This window comes from Panthera leo, chromosome A1, assembly GCF_018350215.1.
Source record: "Panthera leo isolate Ple1 chromosome A1, P.leo_Ple1_pat1.1, whole genome shotgun sequence".
In the NCBI taxonomy this organism is placed as follows: Eukaryota; Metazoa; Chordata; class Mammalia; order Carnivora; family Felidae; genus Panthera; species Panthera leo.
This window is the reverse complement of record NC_056679.1, coordinates 193,373,033-193,392,867: the sequence shown is the minus strand read 5'-3', so window position 1 is coordinate 193,392,867 and position 19,835 is coordinate 193,373,033. Positions and strand designations below refer to the sequence as shown.

Sequence of the window (19,835 nt, the reverse complement as noted above, 5' to 3'; positions counted from 1 at the left end):
AGGAGAAGGTGAGGACTGGGAGACTGGGGGTGGGAGGGAGAGGAGGTCAGCTGTGAAACCCGGTGGGTATTAGCACTGAGCCTGCTGCTTGTGTGAGTGTGAGGGGGAGAGCGAGAGAAAGGGAGGGAGAGAGAGAGGCAGGCTGTGAGAGGAGAGAGGAGAGGAGAGGGGGAGCGAGCCAGCGCTCCGCCAGCATGAGGACGGGCTTCTCTTCCGTGCTCAGTTAATCTGGCTGTCAGTTGGTGTTAACGCTGCCGTTTAAGTGCTCGGATTCCAAAGGGAAACAGACAAACCTCCCAGAAGGAAAGAAGGAAGCAAGCAAGGAAGGCAGGAACTGCAGGAGGAAAAGAACAGGCAGAACAGAGAGAGGAATCAAGGGAAGGGGGGGAAATACCAAATCTATGACTGGACCTGGGCTTCTTTTTCGCCAATGCAAAAAGGAATATGCAGCACATTTTTGCCTTCTTCTGCACCGGTTTCCTAGGCGCGGTAGTAGGTGCCAATTTCCCCAACAACATCCAGATCGGTGAGTGAGAAGGGCAGCCTGGGGAGGGACTTTCTGGGTCTGGCAAGGTTTTTTTTGGGGGGTGGGGGTGTTGTCTGTGTCCCTGTGTCCCCCCCTTCTCGCTACAGATTGTGCTTGGTTAGAAAGCTGGGTGATAATGGAAGCTAGACTTGGACCACCAGCAGGGGAGGGGGCTTCTCTGGATCAGATGAGGGGCAGTGGGAAGTGTGCACACACACACACACACAAACACAGGTCCACACACACCACTCACACTCTATGCATGAGCATGTGAAATGGAGGAACCACTGCTTTGAAGGAAAGAAAATTCAGGCTGTAGCCAGCAAAAGGGTAGTAGGTGTTTAAAGGAGTTCACTCCATTGCTTCATAGATGATGCCTGATTTCATTCATTTATATAAATATGTGTGGTGTATTTCTGTGTGATTAGCTATTAAATATGCATATATGTATTTAAATGACCGAGGGGATGGTTATTTCTTGGCTGGGGGAGGGGAAAGAGACCCTATGAAAGAAGGAGTGAAGGGTGCTGGGTTTATTGCAGCAGCTGAAATAATGCCAAAAGACCCCACTCAAAGTCCAGGGGGCTTTTATTCCTGCTCTGGACTCCCCCAGCTGCCTTCTGTCTGCTGTCTGCCATGCTGGGCTGGTGGTCCCCACTCCTCTGATCGTGGAACTTCCTTTCTTCCTTCCATTGCCCCCTCCTCTTAGATTTTCCATCCACAGACATTGTCTACCTTTTACACACACACAAACACATGTACACATAGTTCCCTTCCCTCCGCTTAGCTCTCCCTGTCACTAGGCTCTTATCCTCTCAACTTGGAGGCAGGTTTCAACATGCTGCATGCCTTTTTGTTCCCCATTTCCCTTCCTGGTTGTTGCGTTTCTAAAGGACCCCTCACCCTCCCTGTATTTGTGGAACAGCTGGTAGATATTGCTCCCCCTCACAATAATGGGTGAAAGCAAAACAAATGAGAGCAATGACACCGATAACAATGCGTGTCCACAAGGGCTCGGGGCTTCAGTGTGACCAGCCTTTCAGTGCTGGATGTGTCCCGGAATGGAGCAAGCTGCTTTGCTGGGAGGCATCTTGGTTGGCTTGGGTTCTGTTTTCTCTCCCCTGACAGGGACATAGCTCCACCAGGGAAAGTTCCTGTGACTGGTAGTTTGTGTTCTTTGTGTGAGTGTGTGTTTGTGTGTGTGGGGGGGGGGGGCGGCTGGTGGTGGTGGTTTTGCAGGTCCTGTTTTGCTGGGCACTCATGTGCTGCTGTAGCAGTCTCTTCTGGCCTCTCCAGCATGCTGGCTCCAAGGGTGGCTGGAACAGCCATGGAGTAACTTGCTTTGTTTCCTGACACCTGTTAAGCTACATCCTGAAGTGTGTCTGTGTATATGTGTTAGTGCCTTACACCTTACACGCAAAACAAAACTTCCTGCCTCCTGAGACACTTCTCTTGCAGCCCAGTCTGTAGCCGCCTACCTCCCCACCCCACCGCCTCTTTCATTCATTACAGAGGAGGAGGAAGGGGGCAGGAATGTGTTTGGGGTGTGGTCATCTGGGGGGAGGGAGGGTGAGGCATCAAAATCTAGAAGGAGTTTTTTGTTTTCACTCCTTAAAATGGAGGCATATGAACATGTGTAAATCACTTGCTCTTATGTGTAGCATTGTTTATGTTGGTACCTACGTATTGCCCATAGTTTGCTGATTGTAAACGCTTGCCTTGAGATTTGTGGACTTGCTTTCTCCAAATGTATTTGTATATATCACTGTGGGGATAAATGCACAGAGGTGTTTTGTGTACATGCATATGATATGTTTGCCCATGTATCTCTGTAGATTTTTCATTATATTTAACCCCAACTTATTTGTTCAACTGATAAGACCATGATTTGTTCTCAAATAAAAGGTTAAAACATTACATTGCAGAACAAATGCTGAAAATATCACCGCCATCAGGTAGTACTTGATTCTACTTGTACGATCTCTAATAAAAGCCTTACAACCCATTTATTGGTTCTCAAAAACAAACACGTACCCACTGTAGACGAAGTTATAAGTACATTACGCCAGGGCTGTGATTCCTGTGGAAGCTGAGATAAACTTCTATGTAAATATTCATTATAGTTTAGTCTCTGAAAATAGCTGATTCCAGTTTATAGAAATGGAGCTTAATTCATTTACATGTCCACAGTAAATACAAAGGTAAGGGCATGTGCTCTTGCTTCTTGGAACAAGAGCCTCAACAGGCACCTTTGTTGTGCTTTTTACTAGAATAGAATATTCTTTATACCCTCTTGACGTTCTTAAGCCCCCACGTCTTTGAAGTCCAAGGTTCTACCATGCAAATATACACAATGGCAATCTCTTATGTAACAAGCCATTCCTAGGTAGCTAGGATCATGAGTGTCAAAGAAGAAGCAAAATACTCTTTGTAGAAGTCCAGGGTTTTCAGAGGAAATGAATAATAAACCTTAGAGGCCATAGAATACTTAAACTGTATGCAGGTCTTGCTAGGTCAAAGACCAAAAGTGTCAAAGCAAAAGGTTAGGGTGCTGGAGAAGCCCACAGAGTCCCAGAACTAGATTTCACCCTGCAACATTTGTTGCCTGTAAGGCTCTGTAATGAGAAACGGGTCCAATACAGGGAACATGAGACACAGTGAGAGTTCACATGCACAGAAGAGCTTAGGCCACCCAGATGGTCACCCAAGGGAGGAGAACGAGAAATGTAGTTCTCCCGTTTTCTCTGACCTGATCTGGGTTGAGGAGCAAACAATCAGATGTTTGGGCAGAGTGATAGATGTTAGAGGCCTTGGCACATAAAAGCTCATCAGTGGAAGTTTAAGCCTCAAAGTCTAGCTGAGTCTATTTGAACTCATATCCCCACGACTAAAGGCTACAACTAGTGGGTTTGGCACGGGGAGAAGAAAAGGGCCCATCTGGGGTGGGCTCTTGGGGGATTAAACCCATCTCTATCCCAGATGCTATGTTGCCTTTTCTTTCCTCTTAGGGGGATTATTTCCAAACCAGCAGTCACAGGAACATGCCGCTTTTAGATTTGCTTTGTCACAACTCACAGAGCCCCCAAAGCTGCTCCCCCAGATTGATATTGTGAACATCAGCGACAGCTTTGAGATGACCTATAGATGTAAGTAATTGCTTCTATTTCTGACATTTCTTTCTGCGATTAGCCAATGAAAGGAGGGCCTGTGAGTAGGTGGCGGTGTCACAAAAACCACTTGAGTTGTCATTCGTCTTCCTAAGAGAAAGCCCTCCAAGAAAACGGGGCCTTTTGAGCGATTCCATCAGTTGGTATTTTAGATCCTGGAATGCTTTAGAAAATGGGTCTGCTTTCTCACTGTCAGCTAACTTTAAATGCCAGCACAATCGGAGCTTGGGTTGACTGCATCTTCCCTACCTTGCAGAGGTTTTCTTGTTCAGTTGAGAGAGCTTCACACGTAAGAAACTTATGAGAGGTGTAGAATTAAAGATTCAAACTTGGAAAATGTGGTTTAAAATGCTTAAGCCTTTCCTGTGCATAAGTTAAAAAGAGAAAATGTTACCTGTAGCTTGATTAGAAAGGGTATATGACAAGTTGTATATCTGGTTTCCCATTTTGGTAAATGACCAATAACTATTTTAAAATTGGTGCCTTGACTATTTCCAAAATGCTTTTAAGTGATTGCCTGCTTAAGGCATAGTTTGTTGGATGGCCTCTGAGCATAAAACAGAACAGAGGTGACCTCAAGAAAGAGAAGGAAGAGAGAAGTCTCTGACATATGAGTTGAATGCATTCAAAAAATGTAGGCAACAAAGGCCATTTTGAGTTTTTCTGACAACTAGGACTGAAAAGGAGATTGTGTGGTTGCCCGATTGCCATTTGAAGACAGAGAGAAGCATAAAAATGAATCAGCAGAGACATTTTCCCTCCAGGGATTAAGCTCAAGTAGGGATTTATGGCATGGAGGTGTGAGCTGAATGGGCAAGAACAACTGGAGACCCAAAACTGGATTAAATTGGCACTGTAGGTTTTGTGTGCCACTATGGAGTTGGTGACTTCTACGGAGCTATGGATAGTCAAATACATAGATCCTATGGAGGATCTTCTATGGAACTATGGATACTCAAACACATAGATCCTATGGAGGATCTTCTATGGAACTATGGATAGTCAAACACATAGATCCTATTTCCTTCAACTCTTTCCCACATTCCCTCATGGAGGACTCTCAATGATTTAAACTGAATGTGCATTGTGCCTTGAAAGCTCATATTGAGAATTTGGAATTCTTGCTATCCTTAAGACCACTCATAAGATAATGTTAATTCAAATTCCAAGAATTATTCCAGATTCCATTTATAGAGGATTTACTATATGTTAAGAACTATAAGTATTTTATAGACAATTTTATTGGCATTTATTATCATTCATTGAGCATCACTATGGCCCCTGCAGTACACTAATTTTCATGTGTTAGTTCATTTAATCCTCACAGGTGCCTTAGGGGGCACTATGTTATCTTCTTTTTAGAAAACTGAGGCTGCACCAAGTTATATAACTTGCCCAGGGTTGCCCAAGAAATAAATGGTGGTCTTGTGACCCCAAGGTCCATGTTCCTGGCACTGTGATAGATACACTGATCCTTATGGTAGCCTGATCAGTTATGCTTAGATTACTCAAGAAGCAAAAGGGTGTTTCAGAGACTTCTAAGGCAGTTGCTTGATAAAGCACCTAAGGAGGAAACCTTATAGTGCTTCAAAATATAGCTATGATTTTACACCAGAGTGACCCATTGAGTAAATAAAATAGCAATTCTGCATTTTGATAATGCTGAGGTTGAAAATCTTGTCTACTGTGTTACTTACCACCCTTAAAAAAGAGCTGGAGTTTAATTGTTGAATCGTAGTTCGGTGACACCATCTCCCCGGGAAGCTAGAATCATCTTGAATAGGTATCTGGTTTTCAAATAACCTCCCATTCCTTTTACTATGGCTTAGAGTAGGTCTTTGAAAGGAGGATTTGGATGTGGGCATGAACGTATCTAAAAACAACCTATAATTATGCATAATAGTTTGCATTTATATGCATATGCTAATTTATTTACTGAGGAGAGGCTCCATAGCTTTTGTCATACTCCAAAGCTTTTGTCATACTCTCAAAGGGGTCCATTACTCAGGAAGGATTACTTGCTTAAGGAATCAGGAAAAATAAATGGCTGACATGTATATTCACTCACACTGCTGAGAATTGTCCACAGCAGAACTTGGTGGAATGAGATGTTAACTGCTGTCCTGGTGTTGAGAGATGTTGACTGACAGGACAAATTATAAAAGACAAAAAAAAAAAAAAAAAAAAGGAGGAAATGTTTTGAGGCAAAAGGTGGTGTTTCTGTATAGTTAGCTACCTAAGACTTGATCTGTAATAGGGCTGTTGGCCATTTATTGGGGAGATTGAAATATGATACAGACAGTGTTACCCATTGTAGTTAGTAAATCTGGAGTGAATGGATCTTGGTTCTTGAACTTGATTCCTGCCATATACCAGTGCACAGGTTTCTATTAATTTGGTCTTTCTTTAAATGTTTTTTCAATGCTACGAATTGAGATGGACCCTGGGAAAACTGAGATGATAAAAGGCTCTTGCTTTCAAGTAGCTTATAGTCCAGTGGGGAATTCTGCTGTGGAAATTGTCTAAGAAGCAGTAATGTTATCTTGTGCTTAGATCTTTATTTTTTTTCTCTTGAGCTCCAAGATCAGAGCCAGTACTGGGCAATTTGGGTGGCAATGGTGGCATTGTAATTCCCAGCCTGCCTGGAGGATTCTCTGTTAGTTTTTATATGAGGCTAGGAAACATTTTGGGGCTATGTTCCCTATGGTCCATTGGTCTGGGAAAATGGTACATCTGCCCCAATTTGAATTGAGTAAAAAACGTCAAAGGGAGTAGATCGGTTTTAGGTGGGCTGCATTAACTAATCATTTATGGAAAACCAAGAAAAACATTTTATTCAGATTTAATTTCATGTGCTATTTGGAAATCTGGACTAGTAGTTACCTTAAATTAACTGTCTAATTACCTCCAGAAAACAAACTAAATGTTTGCTATTCATAATTTTTGCTGTCATTTGATTTTTTTCCTGCCCATTTTGCTATTCATTATCCCTCCACCAGAGGGTGGAGAAGGGAAGGGAGAGGAAGTATAACAGGAACTATGCCCGCTGGATGTGTTGGCAAGAGAGGATCAAAAAGGAACAGTGGTGGTTGTAGGGTAGCGGATGCAGGGAAGATGGAAGAGGAGTATTACTAATCCCAGTAGCTAAGATGAGAGGTTTGTGTCTTCTTTGTAATCAAGTTTCCTTGCTTTGCTTGTCTGCAATCCTTCAGGGATAAAGTCATTGAATCGGCAAAGGCCTTACATTCTTCCAAGCCTGGAGGGGTATGGGTTGAGGAGACTGTCCATAGTGATAGTCATTATTGACCAGATATTCAGCTTATCTTGGTGCCTTTGTGGTAAGTATAAATAAATGGGCAGATGAGAGATACTGATAGGGATTTCCACTGAAGGTGTGAGGAGCAGTTATAACTTAATCCTTAAGTTTTCACTCATGCATCCGTTCGTTCCCTCCATATACAAATGCTCAATGCTTATTTCGTGCCAAATGCTGTACCAGGTGCTGGGAATATAATGGCCAACAAAGAAGACGCAGCCTCTTTCCTTACAGTTACGGTTACAGTTTAGCCAGGAGGACCTCAAACTTCAGTGCATATAAAATTCACCCAGACAGCTTATTTAAAGCAAGACTTAGGGGTGGATTCTTAGACTTCTTGAGTAAGAATATTCCAGAGCTGGCCCTGGGCGGTGGGCTCCGTAGTAGTTAGTATGGGAATCACACTTTGAGCAATTCTTGAATCTAAAAAGCCCTCCGTTCCCTTAGCAAGCATTTTTGAGTCCCTAATCAGACCCAGACATGGTGTTAAGCACTGAAATTGCAGACAACAGTAAGACATGTTCCTTGCGCTGTAGGACGTTATCCCTCGTGAGGCTGGCTGTCCTGTAAAGAGAAAATTAAAATGTACTGTTGTTTTGGAGCAGCAATTTGTGGGAAGTGTCTGAGATGCCTTAAAGGGTGGGGGTGGCCTCTCAGACAGTGGTGGTGGAAGCGAGTCTCAATGATACATAGAAGCTTTCCAGGAAGACAAGGTGAGAGGGCAAGAAAGGGATGAGGCAAGTGTGTTCTGGGCAGAGGGAATGACATGTGCAAGAGTAAAGAGGATACTTGACTTTGTTACTCTCTTGTTCTGTCCTCTTGAGATATTCCAGGCTGGGCCTCTCATGTGCCATTTCTCAAATACTGCAGAAGGGACCCCAAATGGCATCCATAAGCTAGGTTCAGCACAATATTTAAGAATCATGGAATTTCGGGGCACATGGGTGGCTCAGTCGGTGGAGCGTCCGACTTCGGCTCGGGTCATGATCTCTCAGTCCATGAGTTCGAGCCCCACCTTGGGCTCTGGGCTGACAGCTCGGAGCCTGGAGCCTGCTTCGGATTCCGTGTCTCCCTCTCTCTCTGCCCCTCCCCTGCTCATGCTCTGTCTCTCTCTGTCTCAAAAATAAATAACCATTAAAAAAAAAAGAATCATGGAATTTCACATCAAAATTTGGGTATCTTAGGCTCTTTGAAATTTTAAACGATGTGGCAGTATTAGATCTCACATCTATGTAACTCCAATTTGCTGGGATTGAGGTGGGAGTATTCCCACCATCCATCTAGATGGTTTCTTTCCCAACCAGCCCGTTTGTCTCATTTTATTTACCTAGTTGGCTCCTGGAGGCATTGTTTTTATGCCCCAGTTGGTTTGTCCTGCATTCTTGCCTTGATATGTGTTTATAGATCAGCTGTAACACCAGAATGTGAATCACTGTCCAGAAAGATCACAAATATCTATTGTTTGATGTTGCTGAGAACACCTGGCAAAGGTCTGTACCTCTGACACAAATGAACAAGTGTCTCTAGGAGTCAGGGAATCATATAGCATAAAGATGCTGAGAGCCTGAATGGCAAGCAGGCGGGGGCTAGTTGCCTAATTATGGTAGGTTTCCCTCTTTTATAGACCCATTCATGAAGCCCACAGGGGATCTAACCAGACTTTAGGCATGGGTAGTAGACGGACAGCATCTTAACTCTTGCCTAAGGGTCCCTCCTCATTTTTAGAATTGTAGACTGATAGTCAATTGAGTTGTTTTGATTGACCTTCATAGTGTTCTTTAAAATGTGGTATAAAAATCCAGATTTCTGTCTTCTCTAAAAAATTTAGACCATTGGGTAACCCCAGACCTACATTCCTTCTCAGCTTCTATGGTCTAGAGCTGAGAAGTGCTGTCCAACTTAAGTATAAGGCATAAACTCTCACGTTTACCAAAGTCCTCACCACTCCCTGTTGTACATAAAGCACTGTAACAAAATTATGCTGCTTGCCGAGGCCTGTGGGCAAGCTGAGGTGCTCATGTACAATTTATATCCTTCAGCACCTGTCATTTCATTGTTTCATTCAAATAATTTCTGTTCTTCACTCTATAACTAGTAATAGAGGACACAAAAGATATGTGAATTCTGCTCTAAAAAAAACCTGTATGTAGTAATAATTAAAAGAATGGAGGGCTGGTGCTGACAAAGTTAAAAAGACAAAGTTAAAAAAAAATTTTTTTTAATGTTTATTTACTTTTGAGAGAGAGAGAGACAGAGTGCGAGTGTGGGGGGTGGGGAGAGATAGAGGGAGACACAGAATCCAAAGCAGGCTCCAGGCTCTGAGCTGTCAGCCCAGAGCCCGACACAGGCCTCGAACTCACGGACAGTGAGATCATGACCCGAGCGAAAGTCAGATGCTTAACCAGCTGAGCCACCCAGGCGCCCCTGAGATAGAAAAAGTTTATTTCAAAGATGTACCATGTGACAGATACTTCACCTATGTTGTCTTTGAGTTTTCGGACAATCCTAGAAAGTTATTATCCCTAATTTGTAGATGATGCTATTGAGGCTGGGCAAGAGTGTCTTCCCCATAGTCTGCGGTGGAGAAGGGCTGACCTAGTATTTGAAGTCAGCTTTGGAGACTCCAAAACTCAGTGAGCTTTCCCCCTTTCAAGACACATAGGGACACAGAAAAGAAAACTAGCAGTGAAAGAGTCCAACGCAAAAAGTGCCACGGTGAAGTTTATGATTGGGGGTTAAGAGCTAAGGTTTCTGAGGCAGAAAGTGGCTGTGGGCAATAAGGAAGATTCCTCTGCGGAGGTTGAGCAGGCACTGAAGGGTGGGGCATGTGTTTGTTTTGAGGAGGTGGAGAGTTCAGAGTTTGCCTCCTGCATCCCCTCTGTGCTCAGTTAAACGGCCGATGTCTGCATTTGTCTGGTTGATGTTACAAATCTGACTGTGGCTTCTCCATTTTCCTGTATGCCTTCCCTTTAAGACATGCAGGCATCAACATGTATCTGCGTTTTCACTTTTGATTCTTTTCTAATATTGCTAATCATAAGCTTTTTGGTGCCGACTTTGTGAACACTACTTCCTCTGACTAGGTTGAAGACGGCTGAAATCAGCCAGATTGCTGTTCTCCACTCAGATGGTCAAGATCAATGGTTAAGATTCATTCATTTGTTCATTCATTCAAAACTCTATTATTATTGCCCTCTATGGAGCACATGTACCATTACTACCCCCTTCCAGACCCTAGAAGACAGAATTTACTGATTCAGAATTCTTTCCCACTGAGTGTAGACATGGCCTTAAATTCTTTCTTTTTTTTTTTTTTATTCTTTCTCACCATAGCATTACAGGCAGCTACTACAAATTGGTCAGAGCTGAAGTTGATGCAACAGATAAAATCCATTTGCCAATGTAAGACATTATAGTAGGAATTGAGGAAAATAAAATGCATTAGGCATTGATTCTCCCCTGAAGGGGCGCAGCTTCTTATAGAGGAAATAGGCATGCACAAAAAACCTGATATAAAGAAGAAGTTCTCTCTCTGTCTCTCTGTCATGCGCGTGCATGTGCGCACGCACACGCACACGCACACACACACACACACACACACACACCAGGTTTGAGGCAGTGAAAAGTATGTGAATTGAGATTTGAAGACATGGGTTCAAATTCTGGACTAACTTCTGGAAACATGCATGTGTGTGACTTTGAACAAGCACTGCCCCCATCCTCATTTAGAAAATATAGCTCATTGCACTGGGTGTTGTATGGAAACCAACTTGATGATAAATTTCATATTGAAAATAAATAAATTAACTTAAATTAAATAGAAAATACAGCTCATTTAGAAAATAAAGCTCAGGGGTGCCTGGTTAGCTCAGTTGGTTAAGCATCCAACTCTTGATTTCAGCTCAGGTCACATCTTGTGATTCATGCGATTGAGCCCCACGTCAGGCTTTGAGCTGAGCTTGGAGCCTGCTTGGGATTCTCTTCCCTCTCTCTGCTCCTTCCCTGCTCATGCTTTCTCTCTCAAAATAAATAAACATTTAAAAATGAATATGTAACATAAAGCTCATATGATTTCTAAGAGTCCTTCTAGGGCTGTATTTCTATGGTGAAAGTGTATAGAAGACTCAGGGATAAACTATTTAGAGAAGACTCTCTTGTATCAGCCACTAGATTGATTGAGAATCTAAGGAAAACTCTGAACTTTGCCCCCACCAAGTTACACATGCAGGCTACATTTTGTATGCCAGTGCAGGGGTACTGAGCCTCCCATGAGCCTCAGGTACATTCATTCAATATTCAACAAGTGTTTACGGAGGGCTTACTAATGTGAACAAAAACAGAAGGCAGCCCTGTGCTCACGGAGCTTACCAGCTAGTGAGAGATGTAGGTATCAAAGAATTGTACAGATGAGTATATCATGATAGGTTGTGACAAAGATGTGAAAAAAAGGGCCATGGTTCAGTGAAAGCATATTACAAAGGAATCAACTCTGGGCAGAGGGATGAATAGGTTTTGAGCTAAGAACTGAAGGGTTTTTAGTGATGTGGTGCTGGGAATAGGAGGCCTATTCTAGAAGCCTCCTGGACAGAGGCCTGGTGGGGAGGACGTGAGGGGTGAGGAGAGCATAAGGCTGGAAAGGATGGCAAGGGCTGGGCCTTGTGGGGCCCCATTACAGATTTTGATCTTTAACCCAAGAGCCATGGGAAACCCACTAAAGGTTTTAAGCAGAGAAGTGCCGTGGTCAGATTTCTGCTTTCTCACCAGGATTCAGATGCTTGAGAGCACTTTGCCACTTTCATGTTCCCTGAAGACTTTCTGCGTATGTAGAAATGACCTCTGTGCCTTTACTCTTGTTGCCAGTTTGGGATGAAGTCTGGCAGCTGGGCAGAGGGACAGACACTGGGGGGCAGCGGAAGCCGATGACTGGGTGTAGGGGTAAGTTGTCACATGGGCTCCGTGTTGTGCCCATGGGTGTTCTCATGGGGACTGAAGGCTGGTCCAGCACATGGCTGGTAGGCCTGTGCATGGAGGCAAGGACTCATCTGGAGTCCCTACTTAATTTCATCAGCAGAAAAGTCCACACTACACTACTTTGGTCTGCAGTCAAACTGGACACCTCCTTGCCGTTTCCTCCACTTGTACCTAGAAACTGTTCATTCCTTCCATGTTCCCCTTTGATATTCTGTCCTTATGGTCAGTCCTAGCCTTTATATCACCTTCCTTGCTTTCCCATGGTCATATCCTCCTCTGACTCTTGGCCCTTGGTACCTTCCCTAAGCTGTCATACTTAGCCCTGGGTTTTAGTCACCTAGATCTTTATCTTATCTGACCAACTGGTCTAAGCAACTTGGAAACTATGGCCACATTTTCTTTAGCTTCTCATTGCAGTGTCTACCACAGAATAGTGTTCAGTGATTCTAGTTGAATGAATGAATGAATGAATGAGGGAATGAATGAATGAATGAATGAATGAATAGCTGTATATTATATAACATCAGGGGCAGGGATGAGAGTAAACCTGAATTATTGCCTTTCACGGGAGTAGTGCTCTGATATTATGAGTTTTGAGAGTTCCAATAGGCCGTGTTGTAAATTCCTGTGGAAGGCTGTTATAACTGTGCTGTTAGAACACAGTGATAGGGGTGAAAACCAGTTGTAAGTCAAATCAGAAGCTCAGCCCTGCTCCTCCTGGACTATTGTCAGTAAGGGTTCTAAATAAGGTGCAAGACTCTACTGTCTATAAAGGATTTCCGGTTCAAGGCCTGGCTGTGGCATTGATGCCTTGTATGGCTTGGACAATTCAATTCTTTTTTTTTTTTTTTTTTGAACTTCAGTTTCCTTCAGATGAAGGAAATAACTGTACCAATCATATGTGGTTATTATGAGAAGGAACAAATGACAGTTGATTTCAAATCAACTTTCCACTCAATACAATGCCATGAGGCAGGTGCTTTTAATCTCCCCTTTCCTCAGATGAGAAAACTGAGCTCTCAGAGGGAATGGGAGAGGGCATTAGCTTGTGTGTTTCTGGTTCCATCCCTAGACATCTGCAGTCTGGGAGGGCTTTCTTCAGTCCACTGACTGCTGTGCTGCTGCTCTTGTACACCCTGTAGTTTCCTTCCTGTAGCAGCAGCTCAGCTCCCCTGCTATCGGAGCTTATGGCTTTTGTCACACAGTCCCCTGCACTTTCAGGTGGCCTGTGCTCCTCTGTGCCAGCTGCAGTCAAGGTGTGCATTGTGCTGAAGATACTGGAAATCTCTTTCCACCCTGACTGCTCTTGTGACTTTGGTGTGTCCCAGCTTGCTGTCCAAAGAGCACACAGAAGCCTAAGGTTATGGGAGGTCCAGATCTCAGAGGATGGGGGCAAAATTGGGGTTAATGAGGCAGTTGTAGGCTAATGAAATTGACACCCAATGGTTAAGCCTGTTTCTGTGTGTTCATTATGTAGAATCTCTAGGATGGAAATGAACATTTTAAGAATAGGATTTAGAGGCACCTGGGTGGCTCCTCAGTTGAGCGAACCTCTGACTTCAGCTCAGGTCATGACCTCGTAGTCCCGGGAGGTCCTGGACCTCAGGTCATGACCTCATGACCTCCTGCGTCCGGCTCTGTGCTGACAGCTCAGAGCCTGGAGCCCACTTCAGATTCTGTGTCTCCCTCTCTCTCTGCCCCTCCCCCAGTCACACTCTGTCTCTTTCTGTCTCTCAAAAATAAATTTTTAAAAAATGTTTAAAAAAATAATAAAAGAATAGCATTTAATTTCTGTACAGAAGTAATACGTGTATCATAGGAAACCATGGGGACATAGACACCAAACAAAATAAAATTTGTGTAATTAGATTACTAAGGATAAACTTCCCATCTTTTTTCTGAACATATCAATTTAAAGTTAATAGATTTAGAAGGGTGCCTGGATGGCTCAGTCAGTTAAGCATCCAACTTTGGCTCAGGTCATGATCTCACAGTTCTTGGGTTCGAGCTCCACATTGGGCTCTGTGCTGACAGCTCAGAGCCTGGAGCCTGCTTCAGATTCTGTGTCTCCCTCTCTCTCTGCCCCTCCCTTGCTCGTGCTCTGTCTCTCTCTCTCTCAAAAATAAGTATGATTTTTTTTTTTTGCCCAGTGTTACATATGTTACTTTGAATATTACACATTTTTTTAAGTTTATTTATTTTTGAGAGAGACAGAGACAGCATAAGCAGGGGAGGGACAGAGAGAGAGAGGGAGAGAGAGAATCCCAAGCAGGCTCCGCACTATCAGCACAGAACCTGATGCAGCACTTGAACCCACAAAACCCCAAGATCATGACCTGAGCCGAAACCAAGAGTTGGACACTTAACTGACTGAGCCACCCAGGCGCTCCATGAATATTACACATTTATTTTTAATATCTTCCTAAAAGCCTGTTGTACATATGTACAATTTATTTAATTTGTCTCCTTTTATTGAATATCTAGTTTATTTCCAAATATTTTCCTACAAACAGTGCTATGATGATCATCCCAATAAAAGTTTAATCATTTGTATATATTATTCCGATTTTAAGAGCATTATAGACCAGTAGGACAATTTCCAATGAGATTTAATAGAATAATTAGTGTATACAGGAATTGAAATAATTTGTTCAGTGTTGGAATTGACTTACTATATGACCTTGAGATATCTCTGTGCCCAGCATAGTTTCCAGATGTATAATATGGGGTTATAATACCAGATTCTCAGGGTTATTAGAAGAGGCAAATGTCATTACTTATATGAAAGAGCTTTGAAAAATCAGAAGAGCTAGGGAAATGCACGGTAATATAATTAACTAAGCTTCTTATCTATTAACATGAATGTACCACGAGTACAATGCGACTAATTAGTCTTTAGTGTTTTCCTATGAGGGTGGTCATTATCTATGAATGAATATATTTTGTAGATGGGGAAATTTGAAATCTTAAGGAGGCTAAGTTTACCCAGGGTCCAGATATGCAACAGTGCTATATCTAAAAGCATGTCTTTTCACTTATGACTCAGGCCACAAGACTGGGCTAAACATGTGGGCCAGTGTCCTTAGCTTAAGAGATTATTGCTTATAGAGAAAAGGGGCAACCCCATTTGGGCACTGAGCAGTCAGGACTCTCTTGGTAGCAAGTGACAGAAACTTAACCAACTGAATAGTTTTGACTTCATGTGCAGGTAGATTCAGGGGCTTGAATAATGTTATGAGGACTGAGATATACCGTCTGGATTTTCAGTCTTAGCTTTTCACTACATTGGCTCTATTCTCAGATACTAAATATATGTGTGTGTGTGTGTGTGTGTGTGTGTGTGTATATATATATATATATATATATATATATATATATATATTTGTATGACTCAATTGGTTAAGCATCTGACTCTTGATTTCAGTTCAGGTTATAATCTCATGGTTTGTGGGATCAAGCCTCACTTTGGGCTTTTTGCTGACAGCTCAGAACCTGCTTGGAATTCTCTCTCTTTCTCCTCCTCTTCCCTCCCCCTTTCTCAAAATACATAAATAAACATTAAAAAGAAAAGAGAGAGAAGAGCATACAAGGGATTCTGGTGGGGTAGGCAAGATCATAAGTCAGTGTAGGCAAAAGGTTTGAAACGCAGGCAGATTCATAAGTAAGTCAAAACTGAGAAGACTTTGATAATCCCATTTCAGCCAGGAACAAACCTGTGTTCATGGAACAATTTTTAGAAGTTTGTCCACCCACATGGCTAGGGGTGGTCTTTTCAGACTTCTCTTTGACAGAATGTTGGAGCTGTCAGCCTTAAGATATCTGGTGATTTTGAGGCACCTATACTCTCTCCCAGTGACTAAGACATTTCCTGCTCTACTCAGACACTCAAGCTATTGTGCACAAACTCTTTAACAGTCCCAGTTGGAATCCTGGCTGCAAACCTGATGAGCCCACACCACCAGATGGTAGGTTCTTCTAATTGGTTCCATCTCTCCTAGTTTTTGGCAGGAGTGAAGGCTTCCCTATGCCTGAAGAGGGGGACAGAGTGAGCCAGGATGAAATGAAGGAGGTTTTAACCTCTGTTAAACAGGCAGAGTTCTTAAGTTAGTTTCTGTTCAAGGAGAACAGGGTGGTATGGTTCTTTTCTGCCAGGTCATGGATTCACATCGGACTGAAATTCTAAAACTAATACTGATGAGACAGGATTATAGGATTATAAGGACTGGAAGCTGGTTTGCTTAACTAGAGACGTTAACTGATCTAGATGAGGAATGCCCTCACCTATTCAATTATTGATACTTATGAAATATTGTGGTAGATTTGATTATTATTTGGTAATTATTCATCTCTTCCCCCAAACTCCTTGAGAAGAGTGTATCTTCCTGTTCCATTAATGTTATGTTTGGTCATATGACTTGCTTTTGCAACTGGAATATTGTTAGGTATGTTTCAAGCAGAAGCCAAGAAGAAAACATGCCTCAGAGAGTCTGCTGGTCCCAGAAGAAAGAGAAATACAAAGAAAAAAAAAACCCACAAAAAACAAACAAACAAACAAACAAACAAACAAACAAACCAGAGGTGCTGCAGTCAACCTACATACGAATGACTGAAGCAGAGCTGTCCTGGCTGACCTGCAGACCTGGAAGATGACAATAAATGCTTATTGTTATCTACCACTAAATTTGGGGATGGTTTGTTATACAGCAATATCTGACCAATACAAGCAACCACTATATGTTCCACATTTTACTAGTCACTGAGGGAACACTGGAAAATGATAGATAATGATCCTCCTTTCCACAGGGCATATGTTCTATAGGGAGGTAGACAATAAATACATTAATAAATAAAAAATAATAGAAATTGTTACTATGGTTATAAAGAAGATAGAATGTGGTGACAAATCACTATGGTAGAAGACAACACTATTTTAAGTGGTCAAGGAAGGCCTTTCTAGGGAGGTGATATTTGAGCTCAAATATTAAAGTTAGAAATGAGCCTGCCAGGGGTGCCTGGGTGGCTTAGTCGGTTGAGCATCTGACTCTTGATTTTGGCTCGGGGCCTGATCTCACAAAGCGATCTCACAGTTCGTGAGATCAAGCCCCATGTCGGTCTCCATGCTGACAGTGCAGAGCTTGCTTGGGATTCTCTCTGCTTCCCTCTCTCTCTCTCTCTCTCCCTCTCTCTGCCCCGCCCCTGCTCACATGCATGCGTGCACACATGCTCTCTCTCTTCCTCAAAACAAATAAATAAACATTTAAAAAAATGGACCACCCAGACAGGAGTATGATACCCTGTGAAATGTGAAAAACCAGCCACAATGGGTAAGTTAGATTGAGAATCTTGGTCTAGGCAGTGGAGAATGAGGGGCCCTGAACAAATGCCTTGCAAATTGGGTCACTCAGTTGTCCTAGGGCAGATGCTAGTTTCTGTGCATCATGTTATATGTGCAAGTCAAAGGCTGACAAAGGAGCACTTGCTACCAAGGCAAGAAAGCCACAGGATGTGGAAGCCACTGAGCATAACAGAGGTAGATAGTAAGGTTCCTAGGGTATTCCTATCAGAGAGGTGATGGCATTGGCTGTCCTTTCAGAATAGTTCAGAGTTGTTGCTGTTGCCTCTAAGGATGGCAGGAGGTATGTGTGTGTGTGTGCGTGTGTGTGTGTGTACGTATATTCATTCTTTCAGAGAGAGAAATGAACTAGATGGTTTCTAGATTCTTTCCAAGTATGTGATTATGAAACTTAAGGATTCTGAGATTTAAATTATGTGTTGAAGGAAATGTCAAATCGAAGTGCTTCATCTTATCTCCGTGCCAAACTCCATTTGTTAATTGAGGTGGTCAATTAGGGCAGAGTCTCAAGCAAGCAGAATAAGCTCCAGCCATCCCTGACCCATCTGGTAAAGCCTATGGAGTGCCCTAGCTTCCAGGGAGGACAGAGAACACCTGACAATGTGATCCCTCCATTTAATCTGTACTCCAGACCCTAAAAAGCTGGAGGCTTTGGGAATGGGGAGCTTGTAAGGATGCACATGAAGTCTAGAAACCGGGTATTTATTAGCTTTGGGAAAATTACTTAAGCGATACTTACTATCTTTTCTTCCTTTCTCCAAGATCACTCTGAATACCTTAAAATATGGTTTCTAGGGTTATTATGTATTGCTCCCCAACAATTCCAGCTGTATTCTGTGTTTGCTTCTCATAGCTGAACACCTGTGAGGATCTTCACATCTCTGCCTAAGAATCCTTAGCCTTGTGATGCTGTGTTCTTCCCACCAGCAACACTGGGGCTCTCTCTGACCCCTTTTTCTCCTCCCCGCCCCCAGTATATACTCTTTCCCCAAGATGCTAACATCTACATTTTGGGTCCAATATGTCAAAAACAGATTTTGGCATCTTTTCTGCCAAACCCATTGCTCTTCCCTCGCTCTATTTCTGTTGAGTTACTCAGTCTCAAAATGCCAGTGTCTGTGTGGTCCACCCGATCATTCTCTCTCCATCCAAAACGTGTGATGTATGGTTTTGCCCACTACAATGAGTCTTGACCGTGCCCACATTTTTCTTCCTTTCTCATCAGATTGTATCTTTTAGCTTCCTGACTAGTCTCTCCGTGCTATGATCCACTTGCCACATAGCAGGTAGTTCAATTTCTTGAAGACTAGCAACTTTATAATTATGAACGTTCTCTGTCATAAAAAAATTGTCGATAGCTCCCCACATTTTTTTAAGTTCAAATTCAGCCCAGAATATGAGTCTTTCAATAATAAACCTTTCAAAATGGTTTGCCTACCTTTTGAGATTTATCTAACAGTCCATACTCTATGTTCCAGCCAGAGTATCCTACCCAGTGTTGCTACAAATGTGCCCCCCAATCTCTCACTGCTCTGCTTTTGTTCATGCTTCTGCTTCCACTTAGCATAGACCTTCCCACCGAGAATACTTTGCTCATTTATTCAACTCCTATTTACTAAACACTCACTCTTTATTAGACTCTCAGGATGGATCAGAGAACAAAATCAACAAAATCCCTGAATTCCTGGGGTCTACATTCTAGTGAACAAATAAATACATATAATTATTTCAAATAGTTGGTAAATGCCACAAAAATGGCCAAATAGAGTCATGGAACAGACAGTAGGCTAGAGAGCTACTTTAAGTAGGTAGTCAAGGTAGGCTTATCTGAAGGGGCAATATTTTAACTGAGTCATGTTATAATCAATAGAACCTTCTGTAGTGATGGGAGACATTCTATATCGGTGCTATCTAATATGGTAGCCACTAGCCACATGTGCCTGTTGAACATTTGAAATGTGGTTAGTATAACTAAGGAACTAAATCTTGAATGTTACTTAATTTTAGTTAATTTAAATTTAAATATCCACATGTGGCTAATAGATATCATATTAGCACAGACTTAGTCTCTAGAACTTTCCGGACAAAAAGAGTAGTAAGTGTAAAGACTTTAAAGTGAGAGTTAATTTGTGGATTTCAAGAACAAAAAGAAGATCAGTGGGCTAAATCATACTGAAAAAAGAGTTAGGCAGACTGTTTTGTAGGCTACCACAAGAAACTGAGTTTGATTTTAAGTAATAAAAATCCTAATAGATATTAAGCTTAGGAGTATATTATTTGATTTATATTTTAAAAAATGATTCCTCTGTAGAGAAGGGGAAAGTGATAAATTGATATGAAAATGGTGTGTATTAGTCAGTTATTGCTGCATAACAAATAACATAAAAATCCTCGTAGCTTATACAAAAACTTTTTTTAAACAATCGTAGTCTGCAGATTGACTATGGATCACCTGTTCTAGGATGATAAGGTGGACTCTAGGAGGGTTTAGACATGCCCCAT

The 19,835-nt window shown here is 42.3% G+C and overlaps 1 protein-coding gene across 4 annotated transcripts in view; it reads left to right on the top strand.

The window, feature by feature from the left end:
* The first annotated feature begins 444 nt into the window (after positions 1 to 444).
* Positions 445 to 19,835, top strand: part of GRIA1 (glutamate ionotropic receptor AMPA type subunit 1) — a 302,080-nt gene continuing 282,689 nt past the window's right edge. For all 4 annotated transcript variants that reach the window (XM_042907529.1, XM_042907525.1, XM_042907506.1 and 1 more), the window contains exons 1-2: positions 445 to 526; positions 3,535 to 3,672. In XM_042907529.1, coding sequence (XP_042763463.1) covers positions 445 to 526; positions 3,535 to 3,672 — 220 coding nt within the window. The remainder of the gene's footprint in view (positions 527 to 3,534; positions 3,673 to 19,835) is intronic.